At 48.3% G+C, this 25,077-nt stretch overlaps 1 protein-coding gene across 3 annotated transcripts; it reads left to right on the top strand.

Annotated features, from left to right (window-relative positions):
• The first annotated feature begins 2,310 nt into the window (after positions 1-2,310).
• On the top strand, positions 2,311-21,501 carry Zbtb43 (zinc finger and BTB domain containing 43). Of its 3 annotated transcripts, NM_001012094.1 has the most exon segments (4): positions 2,334-2,433; positions 6,106-6,166; positions 8,791-8,879; positions 16,670-21,497. In NM_001012094.1, coding segments are annotated over 2 exon segments (1,512 nt in total). In that variant the 5' UTR covers positions 2,334-2,433; positions 6,106-6,166; positions 8,791-8,794; the 3' UTR covers positions 18,097-21,497.
• The last annotated feature ends 3,576 nt before the right edge of the window (positions 21,502-25,077 follow it).

Below are 25,077 nucleotides of genomic sequence, written 5' to 3'. Positions count from 1 at the left end.
CATCAGATCCCATTACAGATGGTTGTGAGCCACAATGTGGTTGCTGGGATTCGAACTCAGGACCTCTGGAAGAGCAGCTGAGTGCTCTTAACCACTGAGCCATCTCTCCAGCCCCCGAGAAAGTATTTTTAAGTGCATCGAGTTGAATACGCTCCTTAAATGATTCACCACTTTTTTCAAGTTTCTTCTGGACTCCGAGCACACAAGCTGGGAACTTCAAGCATCATTAGACACGCATGATACGACAAGGTCTAAGGCAGGCAGAGCAAGAAGTCTGGAGACAGAGTGTAGCTTTCAGATGATGCCAAACAGCTGCCCTGAGTCTTAACCACCTTACTACCGGTTGTGCTGTGGTTTTATTTTGCTTTGCTTTTTTGAGATAAGATCTCACTGCACAGTTCAAGTTGACCCAGAATGACCTATGTAGCCCAAGACAGCTTCATAACTTATCTCTTCATCCCCAATTTTTTTAAAGATTTATTTATTTTATGTTTATGAGTGTTCTATCAGATTGTATGCCTGCATGCCAGAAGAGGACATCACATCCCAGTATGGATGATTGTGAGCCACCACATGGGTTCTGGGAAATGAACTCAGGACCTCTGGAAGAGCAGCCAGTGCTCTTAACCTCTGGGCCATCTCTCCAGCCCCAGCCCCAAGATTTTTTTATATGCATGTATATTTGTATGTGTTCGTGCGGATGTGGATATACAGACCTATGGGTGGTTATCCGGGTCAAAGGGATAACCTCCAGTGTCATAATCAGTAATGCCACCACCAGTAATGCCATCTACTCCTTTTTTTTTTTTTTTTTTTCTTTTTTTCGGAGCTGGGGACCGAACCCAGGGCCTTGCGGTTGCTAGGCAAGTGCTCTACCACTGAGCTAAATCCCCAACCCCAGCCATCTACTCCTTTTAGGCAGGCTCCCTGTTGTTCTGATCCTTGCCTCCGAAGCTCTGGCATTAAAATCCTGCCGCCACACCTGCTATTTTTTTTTTTAAAGATTTATTTATTTTGTATATGAGTACACTGTAGCTGTCTTCTGACACACCAGAAGAGAGCATCAGATTCCATTACAGATGGTTGTGAGCCACCATGTGGTTGCTGGGATTTGAACTCAGGACCTCTGGAAGAGCAGTCAGTGCTTTTTTTTTTTTTTTTTTTTTTTTTTTTTTTGGTTCTTTTTTTCGGAGCTGGGGACCGAACCCAGGGCCTTGCGCTTCCTAGGCAAGCGCTCTACCACTGAGCTAAATCCCCAGCCCCAGTCAGTGCTCTTAACCACTGAGCCATCTCTCCAGCCCCCCACACCTGCTATTTTTATATAGTTCTGGGGACTGAATTCAAGTCCTCAAGTTTGCAATTCTTTGCAAAAGATTTACCAACTGAGCCATTTCCTTAAGCCCCACATTTTTCCCCCTAGCAAGATGTTCTGCACCTGTTCCCAGTTCTGTGTTTCAGTATTTGTTTTCTTCTGTTTTGTTTCCCCGAACTTTTTTTATTTTAATTTTTTTTAAATGTGTATGCGTGTTTTGCCTGCAAACGGTTTTGGGTATTGTTTGTCTGCCTGGTGTCAGTGGAGGCCGGAAGAGGGAGACAAATACCCTGGAACTGGAGTTAAGGAGGCTGTGTACCACCATTTGGGTGCTTGAAATTGAGCCCAGGTCCTCTGGAAGAGAAATGAGTGATTTTAACCGCTGAGCCATTTCTCCAGCCGTCCCAGAATTTCTTTGAATAATTCTCTTGGAGAGTCACAGCCTTCTCTCTGAATACGTCTGAGTTCCAGAGCCCTACTGGCGCGCACACCTAGGAAACTGTCTAACCTAAAGCAAATGTATGTTTGGTCCAGTCGGGGTATCCACCCTACACCAACAATGGGGACACATCCTTGCAATCCTGATACTCAGTAGGTACATGCACGAGTGGATGTCAGTCCAACTCGAGCTACATAGTGAGTTCAAAGCCATCTTGGAATTTTATTACTTTTTCTTTGGGGGACTGGGGAGGAGTGAGCGTTCGTTTACCATAGTTCGCTTTTGAGGTTAGCATATAACTTGTAAGAGTTAGTCTTCCACCACGGGCTCCAGAGATAGTACCCAGGCCTGGCGACGAGCACCTTTATACGCTGAACTATCGATTAGGTTCAAAGAGCTACGAACTACGAACTAGCTTCGAAACCATTGCGCAGGCGCCAGCCCCTAGCGTGCTCTCCTGAAGACCCGCCCAGAAAGGACTCCTGGAGCATACGCACACCACAGCGTCGCTGACACGCCTCCGGAAGCACTGGCAGTTTCGGGGGCGGGATCAGAAAGCGTATCCGAGGGGCGAGAGGCTCGGGCGGAAGTTGTCCCCGCGGTGGCGGCGGAGAATAAGGCCTTCGTACGGCAACAGGGACGCTCCGGTAGGCTGGAGCTGGGAGCGCGGAGCCGTCTGAAGGTACGGCGGTGTGGGGAGGCTGGGCGCTCGCGCGCGAGGTCGCGGTCGGGGTCACGAGTGTCCGCGACACGGGACACTGCGTTCCCTCCGACGGCGGTGATGCGGGACGGCGCGAGTGATTCCGAAGCCCCGGCTCCCCGGTTTGGAGTCCTGCGGCCTCCCGGGCGACCTCCTGGCCAAGGTCACCCGGCGGCAGGTGCACCGCAGGCTCGAGAGCTTGGAGAATCCGCTCCCGGGGCGACCTCGGGGTCGAGCCACCTACGCGCGAACCGACGCCGTGAAGGAGAACCTCGCTGCTCTGAGTTTCGCCTCTTTGTCAGACCGTTGTCACCTGTTTTTGTCCTCACCTGGCCTCTTGTCAGCTGGAGTTTACACTTTGCATCTCTGGTGCTGACAGTCTTTGGACTTTGTCTTTACCTCTGTCTCCTCTTTTCCTCAGTGTGTTTTGACCCTGCTACTGTCCCCTCGGGCCGCCCTTTGGTTCAGGGCCCGAATGTCACACCGACTTCTTGGCCATTTGTCTGGGTTTTTTTCTCTCCCTCCCAACTGGGTTTGTTTAGGCAGGGCGGGCCTTGCCTGGACCTCTGAGACATGGAAGGTGACTCATGACCCTGTGAAACTCCCCTGCCCAGGCAACATTACCAGTAGTCTGACTACAGTCTGGCCTCAGTTCTGACAAGTGTCACCAAACCTAGCAAAGTGTCACGAGCTACTGTCCTAAGTGAAGTCCCATCTCAGGATCTAGGCAGTTCAGTGTATCTTGAACTTCTCTTCCCAGAGGTTTGCACTGGTCTCCACAACTCTTTGCTCTTTCCAGGAACCCCAGGCGGCCTTCAGGACTGTTTGGAAGTGCCCTGCTTAACCAGGCCAGCATCTACATACAGGCTTAGGGAGGGCCAGACTTCCACCTGCCTTTGAGACCCGTAACTTAGCACAGTAGCAGAGTCTCTAGGAGCAGCTTAGTGAAGAACTTAAAAAACGTAATAGAAATTGATTCCTTGCTTGTTTCCAAAGTACTGTCTGAGAGGAAGACACAGGGATGAACACCGAAACTTTTGGAATGGAGCGTCTGGGACAGACAGGACACGAAACATAATTTATCAAGTGCCAGGCCGCCATTCAGTAGATACAGTTTTAAGAGATGGTCAGGACATTCTAGAAATGGTTTGTGCACATCAGTGTGAACGATGTAGTGTCAACACAAGTAACCGTGGTTTGGAACACTTAATTGAATCCCTTTTCGTGATGCAAGTCAAGCCCCTCACAGCAGCAGGCTCAGCCGAGGCTTAGGAGATTGGGGCCCTGAGTGACTTTAATCTTGTGGCAGCACTTTTCCACCTCCCTCCCTCCTGGCCCCTTTAGAGTCACTGCAGAGATCTACTGAGGGGGAATTTGAGAAACACAGTACCTTTGACAGGCAAAGAACTTGTAAAGCTGAAAAAAATACTCCTTTATTGGCGTAGAAGGTGGTCTGTTCTTTTTTCATAGGCTAGGCCTTTTGGGGTTTGTTTGTTTGTTTGTTTTTTCTGATTTACCTACCTTTAAGGTCTTTTTTTTTTTTTTTTTTTTTTTTTGGTTGGCTGGCTGGCTGGTTGGTTGGTTGGTTGGTTGGTTTGGTTTTAGTCTTTGCTTTTTTCGAAACAGAGTTTCTCTGTGTAGCCGCGGCTGTCCTGAAACTCACTCTGTAGACCAGGCTGGTCTTGAACTCAGAGATCCGCCTCCCAGGTGGTGAGAATAAAGACCCGTGCCACCATGCCTGGCCTTGTTTTGTTTTGGTTTTTTTGAGACAAGATCTCTATAGGGACAGGCTGGCCTCAAACTCTGAGATACTCCTGCCTCAACCTCCTGAGTGCTGGGGATTAAAGACTTTTGCCAACGGGTTTGGCTTCAAACTTTCTAATATGCCTAACAGTTGACTTACTGTCGTATTTCATTGACTCTTAGATGCCACCAAGTGTTTTCTGTTTCACCAAGAAAAGAAACCCTGCCTGGAGCAGAATTCATTCCCAGCACTTGTGCTTCTTCGTCCTAATTAAAACACTTTGGCTTAGAGTTTTAAAGAATGAAATCAGTGCACACTCTATGGGTCTTAGAAGAGGAGAAACATAAATAAAGAGCCATCAGCTAGCACCTCAGGAGATCCCGGCTTTGGGAGTCCTTTGAGTACTGTCTGCTTCAGAACTGTATCTATAGTTCTTCCAAGTGGAGTCATCCCTCGTGTCATCAGAAACTGTTTGCCAGGAGTGCTTTAGTCATTACCCAGTAGCCACAGCTGTTAAAACTGCCACATACATCCTGTCTGGTGGAGCCCAGGTAGCTCCCTGAACTGAGGAGATGAGTGCACCTGCTGGCCGAGCTGCTTAGCCAACCCTCTGAGTGGGTCTCTAAACCCTCACAGACCACATGCTGCTGCCTCAGTTTTCTTTCCCAGCAGAAGTCCCTTCCAGGGGTGTGACACTGTCATTAACAGTGAACTGAGGACAATAAGTGTCCTTAGACAGCTGCTTTGAAGGCAATGGAGCCTGACCAGAAAGCTCTGACTCAAGGTTTCAGGGAAAGGGCAACAAATGGATGGAACGGCAGGAAAATCCGTGGACGTGGAGGCCAGAGTTGTGTGGGGAGAAAGCAGTAACAGGGTGGTGGGGTCCTGGGAAGGAACCTACGTCAGGGAGCTTTCTCCGGGTTTCCACACCATTCTGAAAGGTTTGGAGATCGAGGGGGACCACTGAGGGTAACATTCTAGAAGAGTGATGCCCTGCACGGGTAATGTAGACACTAGTGCGGCAGGGGCTCAGGAGGGCATGAGAACCGTGGCAGAGGGTCCCTTAGTGGTGTAGAGGGAAAAGAGATTGACAAGTTTCTCTTTGGTTCTGCAGTTGCTTGTTGCTGGTGGGTAATGGATGAGTAGTCACTTGTGACTAAGACCTTTAGGTAATCAATATGTATCTTTCCTGGCCAGCCATTCCTGGGTTTGACTAGGCAGGAAGGCAAGAACCTATAGAAACATCACTTTAGTTCAAGAGTCATCACACAGCTCAGCCAAGATGGAGGAGTGGTACAAAATGGCCTGGCCCTGCTCAACACTGCTGAGTGTGACAGCCTGGGTTTGATCCCCTGCACCCATGTGGGGGCAGGAGAGGACAGGTTGTCTTCTGACAATAGGAAAAGAAGCTAAAGTGTAATAAAACTTTATTTAAAAATACCGCAGAAGCCAAGAGTTTCTAGAATGAAAGTTCTTAATCAAAAATTTTGCTTTGATGGAGTCCTGCCGTGTAGGGTTAGTTCTGGGATTACTTTGACTGGCTAGCAGCAGCCATAATCACTGTCTGCCCCTCATACTGTTCATCAGGGAAGCACATTACACACAAGTCCCGTTTTTCTTATAAGATTTAACTTTATTTGCCTATGTGAGTATGTGCCTGCATGCCATGTGTATTGGGTACCTACAGAGGCCAGAAGGAGTTGGGTCCCCTGAAGCTGGAGTTATGAGTCACCTGACATGGGTCCTGGGAACTGAACTCAGGTCCTCTGAAAGAGCGGCAAGAACTCTTTAACCAGTGAGCTATCTCAAACCCAGCACCTTAAGTTTTTGGGGTGATTTTTCCTTTCAGAAATGAGTGTGATTTAATTTACAGCAAAACTGAGAAGTGCATTCTCTCTGTATCCATTCAGACTGCTCTTCGATGGCCATGACATAAGGAACATTATCCTGGGAACACAACTTTGCTCTCGGGTAAGCCACACAGTTACTAATAATGTATTTTTTAGGACTATGTTGAAATAATTTTCTATCACCAGAACAATGTAATTTTTCAAGTTTGTTTTTCAATGTTTGTTTATATGTGGGGATGTTTGCCTTCATGTGTACCTGTACAACATGTGTGTGCCTGGTGCTCACAGAGGCCAGAAATGGGCATCAGATCCCCTAGGATTGGAAATGGTTGAGAGTTGTCATGTAGGTGCTGGGAATCAAACCTGGGTCCTTTGAAAGAGCAGCCAACGCTCATAGCCATTCTCTAACCCCTCGCCAAGATTTTAATGGGCTAGATCAGATGATTCCTCCGTAGAGGAAATGCTGTGCATTTTAATTTAAGGCTTCTCAACTATGCTACCTTACATTAACAAGGCCCTTAATTTCAGAGGGAAGTTTCCGCCAAATGATTTTTTGTTTTTTTTTTACTTAAAAAAGTATTCATTAGAATTGGAGTTGGACGTCTGAGGTGCCCCCATCCCCCACCCCCACCTGCGCGCTTCCGCTTGCTCTCTGAACCCAGTGGGATGTTGAGGCTCTAGGGTCCGGGTTTACAGGCTGTTTTGTGGATGCAAGGCATTTGACTAACAAGAGGAATTTTGGTAGGTACAGGGTGTTGGTATTTTCTACGTTTGTGCCAGACTTTAAATTTCCTAAAGTAACATTTACCGCGCTTGCTGTGCCTTCTACAGTGAGCATGCAAATTACCATATGCTCCGATTACAGCCATCCCTGGAGGGCTCCAGTACTGGAGCTGGTAGGCCTGCCTCCCTGTTTCTCCGCTGTCTGCTCTTTTAGGGTGTTTATTCCCTGTTGAAGTGGTGTCTGAGATCTGATACAAGGTTTTCTTAGCTGAAGAATAAATAGTGTCTACTGCTCAGCTCGTCAGCATGGAGGGTGACAGAGGCAGTCTGTTTCAAGAGAGACTTCAATACAAGGAAGGCCCCTTGCCTTCTGCATTATTTTGATTTTATTTTTAATTTTTTTTTTTTTTGGTTCTTTTTTTCGGAGCTGGGGACCGAACCCAGGGCCTTGCGCTTCCTAGGTAAGCGCTCTACCACTGAGCTAAATCCCCAGCCCCTTATTTTTAATTTTTATTACACTTTTATTTACTTTGTTATGTGCATGGACCTGTGCCCACCACATGTGGAAGTCAGGGGACAACATGGGAAAGCCAGCTCTCCATCCACCATGTGTGTCCTGGGGATTGAACTCAGGCTTGGTAGCAGACCCCATTACTCACTAAGCCCTATCTATCACCAGCTCTGCTCTTCGCTTTAAAAAGCCGTGTAGTAGCAGCTGATGCTGGTGGTGCACATCTCTAATGCCAGCACTTGGGAGGCAGGGGCAAGCAGATCTCCGAGTTCCGGGCCAGCCTGATTAACAGAGTGAGTTCCAGGACAGCCAGGGATACACAGAGAAACCCTGGGGGGCCGGGGGGGGGTAGTTAGGGAAGGCATATAGCTTCTATGAGTGATGAATGAGTTGGAATTGGCATAGTTAGAAGAATCATTGCTCTTGGAGTTTTAAAATTATGTGAAAGGTGACATAAAATGGCTTGTTCATTGAAATCTGATGTTGACGAGTACCCAACTATTATTAATGGTTTGCTCGTAATCTGAATTAGCTGGTGTGGGGGCACTACCTTATAATCCCATCACTGAAGAAGCCGAGTCAGGAGGATTGCCCCAAGTCTGAAGCTATCCTGAACAGCACAGTGAGACCTTGTTTCAAAGCAAGGATTATTTAAATACACTGGGAAGCATATTGATGCTTACCTTCCTTTCTGCTTTACTGCATCCCACCTCTCAGACTCTGGCCTGAGTGTGTGCTTTGGCCTTAATCTGACCACTTCCTGCTAAATGACCCTGGGCAAATAGGTTGGCCTCTTGGTCTTGTCACAGTGACTATCAAGGGTCGTTGCAAGCAGGACCAAATGAGGTAGAGCTTATAAAGTGCTAAGTGTGCAATGTCTGGTACAGTGTCTGGGTGAAACATCTTATACACAAGCTGCTTCTCTGTCTGTGGACAGAGGAGTCTCCCCTTCACAGATTGAAAACGTTTAGGAAGGGCCAAAGAGGTGGCTCAGTGACTCAGAGCATATCCTCCTCTCTTAGAGAGGAGTTCAGTTCCCAGCACCCACGTTGGGTAGAACTGCCTGGAACTCCAGCTCCTAGGGTCTAGACCAGCTTCTGGCCTTCAAGAACACCTTCATTCACGTGTACAAACCCACGCATAGACACATATACACATAGTTTAAGATACAATAAATCTTTTTTAAAAAGAAGGTATAACGGTATTGCTCACGTATAGACTTTGTTGTCATCCTCTGAGCAGTGCAGTCTGACACTGTGTACAAACCTGTCAGGAAGTGTAAGTGATCTTGAGATGGTTCAAAATATTCCTGAAGACATGAGCAGGTGGCATGGGAGCATGCGTCCTTTTCCTCAGAGGGCTTGGGCATCCACAGATTTTTGGAATTTGAGGAGGAGTCCTAGAGCCAGCTCCTACAGATACTGTGAGACAGTTGTGTTTGTGTGCGTACTTACATGTGTATTAATGATGACATTTTCCCAGTTACCCAGTGTCGCATTAACTTTTCCTAGGGAGATGCCAACAAACGTTTATTCATCCCAGATAGGGCACCAAGGACAGAGCAAAGTACGATTCCACCAAAGTCCAACTTGTCGAACCAGTGAGTGTATCGGGCTTGTTTACAGGGAGTGGGTGAGGGGTTGCTTACAGGACACGGGTAAGTTCCACTCCAGCGTGGCCAATGACCTCAAGGAAGCAGCCTTATGGAGTCCCCTCTCACATCCTATAGTTCACTTGGGGAGTGAGGGGTGGGAGAGCATGAGGGAGAAATAGCTGAAGCCCCTCCCTCGATGGTCTTGGACCCTCCCTCATTCATGTGCTAGGGAGTGTCAACCATAGTCCTGTTTGTCACTGTGTTGTTTTGCTTGTTGTAGCCATGGCTACCCAGCCAAAGTATTTCCTACTCCAAAATGATACAGTACCCAGTCACAAACCTTCCCAGTTGGCAGTTGGGTGTAATCCCAGCGTTCAGGATGCTGAGGTAGGGGGGATCGAGAGTGTGAGGCTTTCACTAAACAAAACTAAGTAAATGTATTCCAAAAAGAAAACAACCGGACATTGGCACCTCAGTTTACCTTACATTATTCTATAAATGATTTAATAAAACAGTTCATGGGCTGGAGATGAAACCTGAAGATGCTGGCCTAATACATGTGAAGCCCTGGGCTTAGTCCCTGGCTGTCTTAAGCCCATGCACATTCGGAGGTCTCTTCCCCCCCCCCCCCCCCCCCCGGACTGGGGACCGAACCCAGGGCCTTGCACTTGCTAGGCAAGCACTCTACCACTGAGCCAAATCCCCAACCCCTCGGAGGTCTTTTTTAGTATAGTCACATACTTACGCGCATCCATCTCCACAACTGAACTGTAGGAGTTCTGATCTTCCTACAGGATACCCAGCTGTTCTTCAGGCTGGGGTGGGGTTTAAACAGGGTTTCTCAGTCCTAGAATTTGCTTTACAGACCAGGCTAGCCTCAAATCACAGCGATCTGGCTGTATCTGCCTCTGCAAGGATTAAAGGTGTACATGGGGCATCCTGACTGGCAAGATTCTCAGTTACTAAGCACTCCCTGCTTTTCTCTACCTCTGACTGCTTCTGACAGGCACTGATCACTGTCTGTGTTTGAACTCAATTGTAATGGAATGTAATTGTGTGGACTTTTGTGTTAGCTCTTCCCCGCCCTTCCTATACTCTCAGTCTCCCCTGCCCTCTCCTGCCCTCCTCCTCCTCCCCGTCCTTCCTCTCCCCCACTGGTCTCCCCCACTGGTCTCATCCTCCTCATTCCCTTGTTCTTTATTGTGCTGATTGTAAAACCCAGAGCTTGCTGCATGCTGGACCAGCAGCTGCCTCAGCCTGGCTTCTTCCTAGGGTTCCGGGCCCTCCAGGTTACTGTGCTCTTTCTTCCTGCCAGGTAACCTTTCAGATGGATGTGCTGTAGTTTCGTAGTTGTCCCTCGACACACACTTTTGTTGTTTGAATTGTTTCTGCTTGGGCTTTTCCGTATGCTGCTGCTGATGGACACACGTGCTTTGGTGTGGACGTTCTGTGTTCTCTTCTGCTGAGTATGCTTAAGAGTAGAATTGCTGGTCTGTATCCTTGTGACTGACTGTCTGAGAAACTCCCAACCCCCTTTCTGCAGCTTTTATACTATCTCCATGCCTACCAGCAGTGTGTACAAGGGTTCTGTTCTCCACAGGGCACCACTGACAGTTGTTAGTGTCTCTTATTTTTCTTGCCAGCTTGGTGGGTGAGAAAAGGGTGCCTGTGGTAGTGTTCATTGTTTTAGGGCTGGGGGCAATGCGTGGGCTTGGAACCAGGTGTCTCGAACATGGCAGGCTGTTGCTGGACTCTGTTCACGGGGGTCTTGTTCTCTGGAGAAAGGCCTTTTGGAATCTTTGCCCTTTCTTTTCACCTGGGTTGTTTACTCGGCTTTGTATGCACTCAGTTCAGGTTATCATAGTAATATGATATGCAAATACTGATTCGAGTGTTGTTTTTTTTTTTTTTTTGGTTCTTTTTTTCGGAGCTGGGGACCGAACCCAGGGCCTTGCGCTTCCTAGGTACGCACTCTACCACTGAGCTAAATCCCCAGCCCCTTGTTTTGTTTTTTTTGATGGTACCACTATGGTTCACTCACACTCCTAATAGCTTCCTGCCGCCCCTCCCCTTAATTCTGTAAATCCCATCACTTTTCTCTAGACATACTTTTTTTTTTTTTGGTTCTTTTTTTCGGAGCTGGGGACCGAAACCAGGGCCTTGTACTTCCTAGGCAAGCGCTCTACCACTGAGGTAAATCCCCAACCCCTAGACATACTATTTTATTTCTCAAACCCTGACTACATTTGATGAGGCTTTCCTTGCAGTTAGCCCCAACTTCAGGCCCCCTTCTGCCTTAGCCCAACAATATGTTAACCTCACAACATCTTATTGTGAGATACTTGGTGCTGCCTCAGTCCCGTGTTGTAGTATCATTCTGTTCTGTCGCTGTGACAAACCCTGTCTAGACGTAATGGGGGAAGAAAGCTTACACTACCAGGTCACGCTCCAACCAGGAGGAGAACGCAGGGCAGGAACCGGAAAACTGCTTATGCTCATCGGTTTACTGCCTGGCTCAACAGGCTTACGCTCTGGTAGTTACACAGCCCAAGACTTTCTGCCTAAGGATGCTAGCACCTACAGTAGGCTGGGCCCTCCTACAGCAATTAGTCATCCAGTCACCCACAGCCATAGGCCAATCTGACTTAGGGCTCTCCTCTCAGCTGGCTCTAGGCTGTGGAGACAATAAAACCTAACTAGGACACAGCCTCTAGCAGACAGGATGAGATGTTACTGCTTCTCTGAAATCGGTGCTGCCCTGCCAGGATTGCCGGGAGCAGGAAGTGGAGTTGCTGGTCAGGGGTATCTGATTTCTTAAAGCCTGTGGCTCACAGCTCTGGGATCTTGGAGTTCAGATCATTTTTCTATCACTTGGATAATTTTAGTAAATGCTTGTTTTGTGAGAAGAATGAGAGTCTGTCTTGATGTCTGGTAACTCAGACTTTATAGTGACTGGACCCATGTGCAGCCCCACCTTGGCTTCTTTTTTTTTTTTTTTTTTTTTTTTTGGTTCTTTTTTTTCGGAGCTGGGGATCGAACCCAGGGCCTTGCGCTTCCTAGGTAAGCGCTCTACCACTGAGCTAAATCCCCAGCCCCCCACCTTGGCTTCTTAAGGTGCCAGGCTTTGCCTTGAATGACGGTTGGAGTGTTTGTCTCCTCTGCTGGGTTACGACCTGTAAGAATGATAGTGTTCTTTAAAACATTTTTTTATTAATTTTTATAGACACTGTAGCTGTCTTCAGACACACCAGAAGAGGACATCAGATCCCATCACAGATGGTTGTGAGCCACCATGTGGTTGCTGGGAATTGAACTCATAGCTAGCCTTGCGTTCTCTATGTAGCTAAGGATGACCTTTTTTTTTTTTTAATATTTATTTATTTATTATGTATACATCATACAGCTTTCTGTCTGCATGTGTGCCTGCAGGCCAGAAGATGACCCCAGATCTCATTATAGATGGTTGTGAGCCACCATGTGGTTGCTCACATGAACTCAGGACCTCTGGAAGAGCAGCCAGTGCTCTTAACCACTGAGCCATCTCTCCAGCCCCCAGTAGTGTTCTTCTTGATAGTCTTCCTCACCCATACTTTGCATGCTGCTGCTTTATTGACTTTTAGTGAATCTTGGAACTGATATTTTTTTAGCCAGTTGAAACAGCAGCTGTAGTTTAAACAGGCTACAGCCACTTCTGAGTGTTCACAAGGTCAGAGATTACAGAGCAAGGCTACATCCATCCATCGTAAGGGACAGGGTCAATTACCACCTTGACACAGCTAAACAAGCATGGCATCACATATTTACTTTTGCCCTCTGGTGAAATGTGTGATCTTCATTTAACTGTTGGTTGTTCTAGGCAGTCTCATGTAACCCAAGTGGGCCTCAAACTCACAGTCCTACCTAGGCCTCTGTGCTGGGCTTATAGGGGTACCCCTCTGTGCCCAACTTTGACTTGACTGTGAGTCCAGACGCATTAACTACAGCAGCGTTGCAGAACCAGCACTGCAGCCATCCAACAGGGGTTCCAGTCCCCTGTGGCAGACATTGTCTCCTTGATGGCAATCCAGGAAGCTCAAGGAACATTTTATTAGAATGGGTGGGAGAACGGGACAGGTAGACTTGGAAACTGCTGAAAGGGAGGCGATGAATAAGAAAGAGGAAGGGTAAGAAAGCTCTGGATCGGGCTGGAGAGATGGCTCAGCAGTTAAGAGCACTGACTGCTCTTTCAGAGGTCCTGAGTTTGATTCCCAGAACCACACAACCATCTGTATTGGGGATCTGATGCCCTCTTCTGGTGTGTCTGAAGACAGTGGCAGTGTACTTATATATAACAATAACTTTTTTTTTTTTTTTTGGTTCTTTTTTTTCGGAGCTGGGGACCGAACCCAGGGCCTTGCGCTTCCTAGGCAAGCGCTCTACCACTGAGCTAAATCCCCAACCCCAACAATAACTTTTTTTAAAAAAGCTCTGAGTCAGAGCAAACATGCTTTGAATTTCACGGATAGAAAAGTAGGTAAAAGAAGGTAGAAAAGTAGGCAGGCTGTTGGGAATTCTGTAGCTCTGAGGGAGGAGCGTTTATGCTGTGTATATTGTCTCTGTAAAAGGTAATTCTTCGTCTCCTCATCTCCTTAGCATATCTTCAAGTATATCCGCTTCCCTGTGGTGGTGATCTCCTGGCAAACCCAGTTAGACTGAGTATTAAAGGAAGGGACAATAGTCTGTAATGTTTAGTGTCTTGCCTCCACCCATGGCCAAGGTTTTATTGTTTTAATCTTGAGGTAGTAACTAAATCCCAATACCTCCACCCTCTCCTCTTTCATATGATGTTTTAAACCTGTAGGAGGGCCAGTTGTAATGCTTCCCTATCTTAAAATGCGGATATTCTCAGTGTGGTCCAGAGCTGATCTTGAAGGGAGGCTGTCCTCCAAGTAGCAATTCTGTGATCACAGTGCAGCTATCGTGATAACACCCTCCTGCTTCCATTCCAGCATTGTTCTTGCCCCTTTCAAACCTGCACTCTACCGTGGGGAGAGGCACCTAGAGGCTCTCCACCCAGACGCTCTCAGAGTTTACACGGACACCTGGTCACCATGCAGACTCATTCCCTTTTACAAACGAGGCACCTAAACGGTCTCGTGCTCTGTTAAGTTATTATGATGTTGTGGGATATAGAAAGCCAGAAAGTCATGCTTTGTTCAAACAGCATGGTCTTAGCTAAACATTATTAGTGACTGGGCCAGCATTCTAGTCTCCTTGGAGGAGGCAGCATGAGGTGATAGGAAAAACCCCGAGGCCTTTGGAGTTAACATTGACCTGGTTTTAATCTCTCTCCTTAGTTCAGACAAGCTTTTAACTTCAGGAAAGCTTGAAATAACTGAACTTAAGAACATCAAGCCCTGCGTTTGCAAAATTACCTGGAAGGACTTAGGAAGGGGCTGGTTTGGAGCTCAGCTGCAGTCAGTCACCTGGTACAGAGCCCTGGGAGAAGAGGAGGGAAGGGTGAGAGCCAGGCCTAGTGGTGCACTCCTTTAGTCCCAGCATCCAGGAGGCAGAGGCAGGCAGGTCTCTGCATTTGATGCCTGCTCTATAGAGTTTCAGATTATCCAGGACTACAGGGAGAGAGGGCCAGGGAGAGGAGAGAGAATACTGTGCTGCACTTGATAAGAACAAGCAATTGTTAAGAACACCTGAGTTTCTTCACTTTGTCATCTCTCCTGCCTCTCAAGCATGACTTGTGAGGAATTGAAGGATGATACAAGGGTTATAAGAAAGATTTTTAAGAACTACTGTAAATGATGGCTCAGTTGGTGCACTGCCCAGGAAAACATGAGGACCTGAGTTCAAACCCCAGCACTTAAGCAGCTGGTGCAGTGGTGTGTGCTTGTAGTCCCAGCATTGGGAAGGCAGACAGGGTGGGTCTTTTGGGACTGGATGGCTAGCCAACCTGGAGGTTGTCTTAAAATCACAAGTGGAGGCCCCTGAGAAGCAGATCAATGCTGACCTCTAGTCTGCCTGCACAGAGGATCCTACCTCCACACACTCACATTAAAAAACTCATACAGGGGCTGGGGATTTAGCTCAGTGGTAGAGCGCTTGCCTAGGAAGCGCAAGGCCCTGGGTTCGGTCCCCAGCTCCAAAAAAAAGAACCAAAAAAAAAAAAAAAACCTCATACAAACTAAGTTCTAAAGAAGAGAGTGGGAAGAGTGGCTTTCCATCGTTGTTTGCATTGTCTGGCTCTTTGTATGTTACTTAGAAAGTTTGGTATTGATGATTGGTTTATAGCATTAGATCAGGGTGAAGCGTGGCGATGGTGTGTGTGCGCGTGCTTGTGCGTGTGTGTGGTGTGGGGAGAGTGCATGCTCATGTGTGCACTTGTGTGGAAGCCAGCAGTTGATATCTAGTGTCTTTGCTTACCCTCAGCCGCACATTGCACCTTCTCTCACAGATCCAGGAGCTCACCCATTCCGATAGCTCCCGGGATCCAGCACCAGCTGCCAGAATTACAGGCTGGCCACCACACTCACCCAGCATTTACATGGGTGCTGGGGACCTGAGCTCCCAGCCTCATACTTTGAAAGGAGCACTTTTCCCTCTGACCCCTTGCTCTAGGTGTTTCTTCCCCCCCCCCCCCCCCCCCGGAGCAGGGGATGGAACCTAGAACCTAGGGCCTTGCGCTTGCTAGGCAAGCGCTCTACCACTGAGCTAAATCCCTAACCCCCTGTGTGGAACTCTTATGCAGTGTCCACCAGATGTTTCTGGTACCAGGGACAGTAGCAACTCCTAGTAGGTCAATAAGTCTTTCTGTAGCATAGAAACAACCAGATAGAAAACCTGCCTTTGTCTTCTCAGAAATCCTTAAGGAGCTAATGTACATGATCCCAAGAGCGACTCAGCCGCTCAGCCGCAGTGAGCGTTTCCTAGTGCTAAAAGAGCAAATCTGTCATTTTCCTGACTTGACTGTAGCACCATCTCCCTCAGTTCTTCCCGGACTCAAGTCCAGTGGTCACCTATTGTGTCTGTACATGTGCACACGTGCGAGCTTGTATGTGGAAGCCAGGAGTCATCCTTCTGTCCTCTGCTCTTTTTTTGAACTTGGAGCTAACTAGATTGTCTAGACTAGTTAGCCAAGAGCTGGGGTGAGGGAATCCTCCTGTCTTCACCCTGAAGCATTAGGGATTGCAGCCATTAGCTACCATACCCACCCTTTTACCGGCCCTGGGGAACCAAGCACTTGTCCCATACTTATGGGGCTGTGACCTAGTTCATTCCTGTCAAAGAACCTTTGCATGGGCATTTCTGTCTTCCTACAATTCAGATCTTCTCTCTCTTTTTCCTTTTCTTTTGGAGTATACATGAGGGTGGAGCTTAGAGAACTGTACGTGCTAAGCATACACTCTACCCCCAGCCACACCCCACCCTCCCACAATCCTGTTGTTCCTTCCTCTAGTTTTGGTAAATGTGGGAGTCCAGGGGTTATGTTGAGTTACAAGATTCGTGCTTGTTTTAGTTAGAAATGGTTTGCTTTGCTCAGAGGACTTGTACGCTTGGAGATACGTCCTCAGTAGATTCTGGCTCCTTGCCCACAGTCAGGGTAAAATGGAGAGTTGCTATGTGGGTAGGGGGTGGCTCTTACTTTTGGGACCCTCAGCTCCTACAGCTCCTACAGTCTCAGGGGATGGACGCCCATGGATGAGTGCTCAGAGGCAAAGGGACTTGCTGGAACTTGGGAACTTGCTTTGGTGTTTTTAGTACTGGGGGGAGGCTGGAGTTGGTATTAACTTTTCTTTCTCTTGCAGCACTAAACAAGATTGGTGATGAAATGGAGCCTGGAACAAACTCTTTTCAAGTAGAGTTTCCAGATTTTTCCAGCACCATTCTGCAGAAACTAAACCAGCAGCGCCAGCAAGGACAGTTATGTGACGTCTCCATTGTTGTCCAAGGCCACATTTTCCAGGCACACAAAGCCGTTCTTGCTGCCAGTTCACCCTACTTTTGTGACCAAGTACTCCTGAAAAACAGTAGGAGAATTGTTTTGCCTGATGTGATGAACCCAAGAGTGTTTGAGAACATTCTTTTATTTAGTTACACAGGACGCCTTGTAATGCCTGCTCCAGAAATTGTTAGTTACTTAACAGCAGCCAGCTTCCTCCAGATGTGGCATGTGGTGGACAAGTGCACCGAGGTTCTGGAGGGAAACCCCACAGTCTTGTGTCAGAAGCTAAACCATGGCAGTGACCACCAGTCCCCCAGCAGCAGTAACTACAATGGCCTGGCCGAGAGCTTTGAGCTGGGCTCTGGGGGCCACACTGATTTCCCCAAAGCCCAGGAGCTGAGGGATGGCGAAAACGAAGAGGAGAGCACCAAAGACGAGCTGTCATCTCAGGTCACCGAGCACGAGTATCTGCCCAGTAACTCGTCCACGGAGCATGACCGCCTGAGCACCGAGATGGCCAGCCAGGACGGGGAGGAGGGGACCAACGACAGCACAGAGTTCCACTACACCCGGCCTCTGTATAGCAAGCCCAGCATCATGCCTCACAGGCGCTGGATCCATGTGAAGCCTGAGCGCCTGGAACAGCCTTGGGATGGCATGGATGTGCACGCAGCCTACGATGAGCACCAGGTCTCCGAGTCCGTCAACACCATGCAGACAGATCACTCGGCCCAGCCTTCGGGAGCGGAGGAGGAGTTCCAGATTGTGGAGAAGAAAGTGGAAGTAGAGTTCGACGAGCATGCAGAGGGCAGTAACTACGACGAGCAGGTGGACTTCTACGGCTCCTCCATGGAGGAGTTCTCTGGAGAAAAGTTGGGGGGCGGTCTAATTGGACACAAACAGGAGACTGCCCTTGCAGCAGGCTACAGTGAGAACATTGAGATGGTGATGGGGATAAAAGAAGAGGCGTCCCACTTAGGATTCTCAGCCACCGACAAGCTGTATCCTTGTCAGTGTGGGAAAAGTTTCACGCACAAAAGTCAGCGAGATCGACACATGAGCATGCACCTCGGTCTGCGCCCGTATGGCTGCAGTGTCTGTGGTAAGAAATTCAAAATGAAGCACCATCTCGTGGGCCACATGAAAATTCATACCGGCATAAAGCCCTATGAGTGTAATATCTGTGCAAAGAGATTTATGTGGAGGGACAGTTTCCACAGGCATGTGACTTCTTGTACCAAGTCCTATGAAGCTGCAAAGGCTGGGCAGAATACGACTGAGGCTAACTAAAAATAGGGTCTGGCCCTTGAGTGGCATGCACAAAAATAAACTATGGTAATTAATGCAAATCTGGGCACAGATGATGCGTGCCACTTGCTATTATGAGAGAGGCTTAAAAAAAAAGGAAGATATTTCTGAAAGACCAGCTCTAAGTAGGCCAATTAAAAGATTTAATTTCTCAAATCTGTATGTTCCCATCCTGGCCTAGAATGGATGATGGGGATAAGTTCACCCAGTGCCCAGCTGGCAAGACAGCCCTTCCAGCCAGCAGTGGTTAAGGCAGGGGACTGGATGGCAGACTCTCACACCAGTCCTGCCCAGGTGGCAGCGGCCGGCTGTCACCATTGTCCCGGGTCTTGTTACATTTGTTCTCCTGGTAGCTTCAGGGCTTCTGGGCTTTGCTTTGGTAGCTGCGTCACTGGATGCTGCTCCCCTCAAGGCTACAGCGAGGACTCCTGGGCTGAGCTACGAGCAGAGCTCTGTTTGTTCTATTTTCTTATGTTCTAAAGGTTCTAGTTAAAGCCATGGTGACATTAGACGGGGCTTCTGAGTCCGAATCAGGAGACAGTGTCACCGTGCTGCAGGCTCTGGAGAAGGCACAGTTTTATGTTTGTGTTTGGTTAAGTCTTCAGGTGCCAGAGACAGAGCTTTCTAGTTGGTGTGTTGTCCTAAGCTTCCCTCAGTTAATGGCAGGAGATGACCGGTTTGCAGTGACACACGACAGTGCTGGCTAGTAGTGGCCTGTGGCTCCCTGCCTTAGATCACGGTGCTTCCCAACAAGGCCAGCCAGGGACCACAGCTCATGAGACTAAGCCAGAATGTGTGGCTAAGAGTTCCCTGTGAGCAAGACACTTATAACAGAAGGCTTGAGAAAAGAATCTTAAAAACACTGGCGTGGGGAGTGCTGTTGTAGAGGGTGGGCTAGGCAGTATTGTCAGCTTTGTGAGAGCTGGAACATGGCTTCCAAGGGGATGGGAGCCTACATTAAGCAACATCATCTAGAGACTCTGTTCCCCAGTCACAGAGAAAGCCGCGTTTACAAGTCCCAATAGTTTATACACACATGTGCAGGCGCACACACACCCACACTCACACTTCACCACCACCATCTCCTCACTCCCGCAAGGACGAGGCTGCCCTTGAGGTCTTTTCTGCATGGTCAGACGTCTTAGGTTGGAAAGAAAGCTTGTGTTCAGAAAGCTTTTAAGCGTGTGACAGTTCTGAGGCTCTTGCTGGGTAGGGGTCTAGTGCTCTTTCCATCACTGGAATAATACACTCGGAGCAAAGCAACTTAGGGAGGAAAGGGTTTGTATTAGCTCACACTACCATCATGGAGGAAACCACAGCAGGAACGGGAATGTTGACAGTCCAGACAGTTGGCCAGTCATACCCACAGGCCACTCCCTCAGTGGAGACTCGCTTCCTCTATGACTCTAGGTTGTGTCAGAGCTAGCTAGGCAGTAGGACAGGGTTTTACTCCTATATCATCTGTTTCGTTCCTAAAGTTCGACTTTCTCTAATATGACAGACATTACTGGCAAAAGTGTCTGATATTCAGGCTCTGAACAAAGGATGTACCTTTGACCTTTGTCTGGAAAGAGGAAAGAAAATGTGGACTGGCCAGTAAACGTTTGTAATCAAGATTACAAAACAGGGATCTATTTACAAACACTGTATCAATCTTGGCATATAAAGCACTTTGTATTAAAACTTTATTATAAGTATAGATGTAGGTTTTTTTTTTTAACCTAGAAACTAGATGTTACCTCCTAGTGGTTTGCTACATTAAGATCTTCCAGTGTCTGCCAGTCAGCGACTGTCCTTGTCCCTGAGAAGTGAGTGCAGATGGACAGTCACACAGGCACACTCACGCCTCCTACTCTTCACACAGAGGCCAGCGGGTTTAGGGATGACCCGCTGTGTGAGGGCGAAGTGGTTTTGGCTTCTTAGTATTTCTACACTGGGGCAGTTAAGCCGTTTTGTTGTCAGAAGCAGCCCTCTTGTTCACACCTACCTGCCTCCCATCGGAGTCTATTCGTACAAGAGCTGAGACCCTTGCAGAGAAGAATTAGAGGGTAAAAGAACCACCATGGGGACACCCTGGTCCTGGGGTTGTACTGAGTCAGGATCCTTTGTCATGGTGCTGACAAAGCTTTTGAGTTGGAATGTGGCAAACCCTGTGAGAAGGTGGGGTGTCATGGTCTAGAATGTGAAGTGAGGCTTCTGGCCTCCCTTTCCCAATAGAGAGTCTTTCTGGCCGCCTGCCTCCTGCAGTACTAGTCTCTCCCCTCACCACTGCCTTAGAAATCCTCACCCTTCCGAACAAGCTCGAGTAGTTGTGGGCAGCACTGTCCAGCGTTTCAGGGATTGTCAGTGGCCCACCAGCAAAGCGCATGTCTCTACACTTGGCTGGTTTTCTCCAGTCCTCATACGAAAGGGCTTCAAGGCCCCGCTGCTTGCATTTCCTAATCGGCAGGCACCATGGCTTAACTTCTTGGATGTACATCACAGGAGCTCCTTTTGTGTTGTGGTTTGCCCTCGTGCTCCTCTGAGCCCTGGCCCATGACCTCGAATTTCTGTTCTCCCCTTCTCCGCCCACATTCTTAGAGCCCGCATTAAAGGCTCCCCTACATTGCAGGAAGTGTTTCCTGAACTACTCTGACCTGGGCGGGTTTTTAGCAGTTGGGAAAGCTGCGAGCTGCAGTGGGTGGCAAAGTTGAGGAATATTTGGGAAAGTCCCTAGGGTCAGGGTGGCACTCCACCTCGTCCACAAATGTGGTTGTTTCCTAAACTCTCAGATACACGGGGAATGCTGAGGCCAGCGGGCCAGGATCTAGGCCTCCTGGAATCTAGGCTGCCTTGACTGGTAACTAACTTTATCCAGTGAATCCTGAGTTGCTTTGGGTTTTGTTCTTGGTTTTTGTTTTTTGTTTTGTTTTGTTTTGTTTTGTTTCTCTCTCTCTCTCTGCTATTTACATATTTAAAGGTACTGTTTTGCAAACCTCTACTGATAGTGCCCTGTGGGAAGATGCTGGAACGCCGTTTGCAAATGTGATTTTGTTTTTCTTTTTAAATGTTGCTTGAAGCCTGTGTCGTCTCAGTTGCTGCTGCCTCCTTTCTTTTTATGAGGTTCCCAATGTTTCTTCCAGAAAGTTATTTTATTTATGCAGGTCAGGTGACTCTTAGGCCCCAGAACCATGGGATGGTAAGCAGATTGTTGTTAGGTGCGTATCATGGATACTTGGTGAACCACCTGTGTTTTAGAAGTTAAATAGTTCTCTCTAGAATTGCTGTCTTCAGTGTACAGCGTGGTTTTAATTGAATGTTACTGTTTAATATTTTCTTCTTATAGAAGAGACCATGTCCTTTTGTATGACAAGTTTTAATAAATGTTACCTGTCCATTTTGTACAAAGTCGTGTTCTCATGCTTTGGGTCTGGCTTTTGTGGTCTGATACTGAAGTTGCATCCTTGACTTTGTAAGGACTACACGGGCCGTTCACAGGAGCCATGAGTGCTGATCTCAGGAATGGCTGCCGATGGTTATCTCATCAAACCCATCTGCCATGACCGTGGGGTATTTGGAATTTAGTCTGCAGAATATTCTGAGTCTTCCCTGGCCCCCTCCTCTTCCTGACCGGCCCCTTGGCCTTTGGCTAGGGGTCAGGAGCCAAAGTGGGTGGGGTGGGATAGAGATGCTGAGGGAATTTACACCTGGCTCCCTCTAGGTGCAGGTTGGCAGTGAACTGCTACCCCTTCTAAGGCCACACAGCTCCAGACAGCTGACGTTTGGTACCACACCCTCTTCTTGCCCCTTCCAGTTCCAGATTGGACTGGTCCCTCTCCTTTTTGCCAGCCCTCAGGTGCTTCACCACCCTGCCATGTTTCTCACTGGGACTCCTGCTGATACCTCACAAGTCCTCATTTCCCTGGATGTCGTACAGTACAGTGGAGTGGTGCCAAGATTCAAGAGCAGGCCAGCATGGCTGCCACACAAACTAGTGGACTTCTCTGCTCTATAATGTCCCCAAGTGCCTCAGTCGGGTCCTTGCTTTGCCCTCCTGCATCCCTTCTCCCCAAAAAGCCCAGCCCTGGAAAGGCAGCAGCCTGCCTTGGAGGCCCCACATACTTCCTAACAACAGCTCATTACCACAGACACTGCTTGTTTTAGACCATCTTCCCACACAAACCTTCTGTTCTCACTGTTTGTTGTAAGCCACTCCCCACCCCCACCACCCCGTTGCTGATTTTAAAGCCAGCTCCAGATTGCCCAGACTCACTTAGCGGTCTCTAGGTGGGGAAGTCCTCCAGAAGACCCTGTCTAGCCTCCTTTTGAGGTAGAGGCCTGTCCCTCCAGGCCATGGGTAGACAGCACTATATCTGCACCATGGTGACTCCTCTGGTCCCCTTACCACCCCTTCCTTGAGACACTGGTGGACAACAGTGCAGCAGAGGTCACTGGCAAAGCAGCTACAGGGCACACATCACCCCAGGGTGGCAGCTTCAGGGCTAGAGGCAGTGGCATGTGAGCACAGGGAGGAGATGGAGATGGGATGGCGGGAGTGGGAGCAGAAGAGGGTAGATGCAACGGGTGTTACCCACCCAGATGGAGCTCGCAGCACCTGTGTGGGTTTATTTAGCTTCCTTCGTAGTCAGTGAGGGACTACTGCTTCCCACCAAGCCACCAAAGCATTCCTCGAGGCAGTCCTGGTGGCTGGTGACTGGAAGGTCCATCCGTACAGCCCCATGGACCCAGAGGTCACTCAGCAGCTGGAAATGAGGTAAGCTCAAACCCGCTCTACCAGAAGTCGTCATGAGGTGAATTCCTTTAAGTATGCTCTTTCTCAGATGCATGAAGGAAAAGACCTCTCTCACGTTAAAGTGGTGGGTGTGCTCTCAATGGTAAAGCGCTTAGCGTGAGAGGTTCCGTGGCCGGTTCTACAAAGCTAAACAAAGGTCCATTTGAAGGTGAGATGCCACAGAGAGTGGGGGCGGGGGAGCCCCGAGGAGCCTCTGGGGCTTTCTTTGAACTAAGTTGGTCTAGTTTGAGTCAAAATGAGACTATTTGAGTTTCAAATCTAGGGCCCCTTTTAATTCTTGGGAGCAGATGATGGGCCAGCGGAGCCTTCCTTAATGTAGACAGCAGTAGAGGTGGAGTCGTCCTGAGTGGGAGAGCATTCAGGATCAATACTGCAGGTAAACTGGCCGTTTAAAAATAGTGACTTTACACTCAGGCTCAAGTGATTACCAGTTCTATTTTTTTTTTCTTCCTCAATACTCCAGAATAAGAAGTCAGTACCAAAGCTATTAAATGTATTTATAACCTAATAAGATAGTAGTTACTCCCCCGAGGGTTCTAGCCTGCCAAATATTGCAGCTAACCTTGATGAATGGAAGCTCAAAGCTCCCTCCAGAAGTGCCCATCCTGTTACTTTGGGGTCAGCAATGCTGTGATAAAATTTCACTTATTAGGGTTCTCAAAAAAGACCCTCAACCACTGGGGACTCCAGTCATGATAGATGGATGTTGGGACTGTAAACAGCCTGGCAGTCCCTCAGGATTGAGGCAGGCCTTGAATTCTCAAAACCACTTGCTCCCAAATGCTGACTTTACAGATAGGAACCACCATGCTTGCTTGCTCTCTCTCTCTCTCTCTCTCTCTCTCTCTCTCTCTCTCTCTCTCTCTCTCTCTCTCTCTCTCTTTCTTTTAGTGGCTACTCAACCATAGCAACTTTGGCCTGAGAGCATTGAAGTCGATGAGTTGGGTTTAGGGCCCTACCATGTGAAGCATTATTATTGTGTGAAGAATTTGGGTTATTGGGTAGAATTCCTTCCTGGCCACCACTGGTAGCAGGAAAGAATGATAACGTAGATTCTGTTGGGGAGGGGTTGTCTCCCTCGAGAAAGAAGCTGTTTTAAGCCCTTCTCTTGTACAGGAGGGACACAATTCAGTGGTGGATCACTTGCTTAAATTAAACACATAAAGGGTGAGATTTATAAAGATGATCCACACTTAGAGTATGAGGCCTGGCTCTGACACTAGTCGGTGGCCTAAGCTGACTTACCCTCCTGGTGCTGAGGCATAGTGGGAGGCAATTCGTCCTCCTTAAGTTGCTGAACTCCACCATCCAAGGAGAAGTGAGGCTTGAGACATCAGCAGCTCATTCCCTTTCAGTTTAATTTCCAGGGCTCAGTTTGCCACCAGCTTACTCCCTTGCCTGGACCAATAACTCCTCCCTCACTCTGATCAAAAGACCCTGCATGGACTGAGTCCCCAGCCTTGCAAGGCGGGACTCTGACTTGAGAGGAGAAAAAGCAAGGAGCCCAGTCAGAAGTGCTTGCTGCTCTAGAGCCTCGGTGAGAAGCTCAGCATGGTGGCTTAGCTATAGTCCTAACAATGAGGGTGCAGGGGCAGAAACTCTGGGCTGCTGACCAGCCAGTCAGGAAGACTCCTCAGTGAGTCCCAAGTTCTAGTGACAGAACCTGTCTCAAGGAACATGGTGGAGCCTCAGAGGTGGCCCAGCTGCTAAAAGGCCTTTGTCACCAAGTCTGAAAATTCGAGATCAATCCGCATGGTGGGAGTAGAGACCCAACCAATTCCTGTAAGCTGCCCCTGACCTGTACACCTGTAGTGTAGTGTACACACACGACACACATACACAACACACACACAACACACACATATTTACACAACACACACACAGCACATGTTTACACAACACACACAACACATACAACACACACACAACACACATATACAACACACGCACATACAACACATGTTTACACCACACACACACAACACACACGACACACACACACACACACAAGACACACTTCTAAAAGACGACAAGGTGGACAGCTCCTGAAGGCTATCTGATGTTGACACTGGTCTTCTACCTGAGTCACCTTTCATCCACAGACTTCCAGCCCAGGGCTCAGAGCTTCCAGAGAAAACCCACTGCCTGCTGGTATCAAGAGATCAAAGGTC

Source organism: Rattus norvegicus, chromosome 3 (genome assembly GCF_021556685.1).
Source record: "Rattus norvegicus strain SHRSP/BbbUtx chromosome 3, alternate assembly SHRSP_T2T, whole genome shotgun sequence".
Lineage (NCBI taxonomy): Eukaryota > Metazoa > Chordata > Mammalia > Rodentia > Muridae > Rattus > Rattus norvegicus.
Note: the sequence above shows the minus strand (reverse complement) of the source record. Positions and strands in the feature narration are given on the sequence as shown.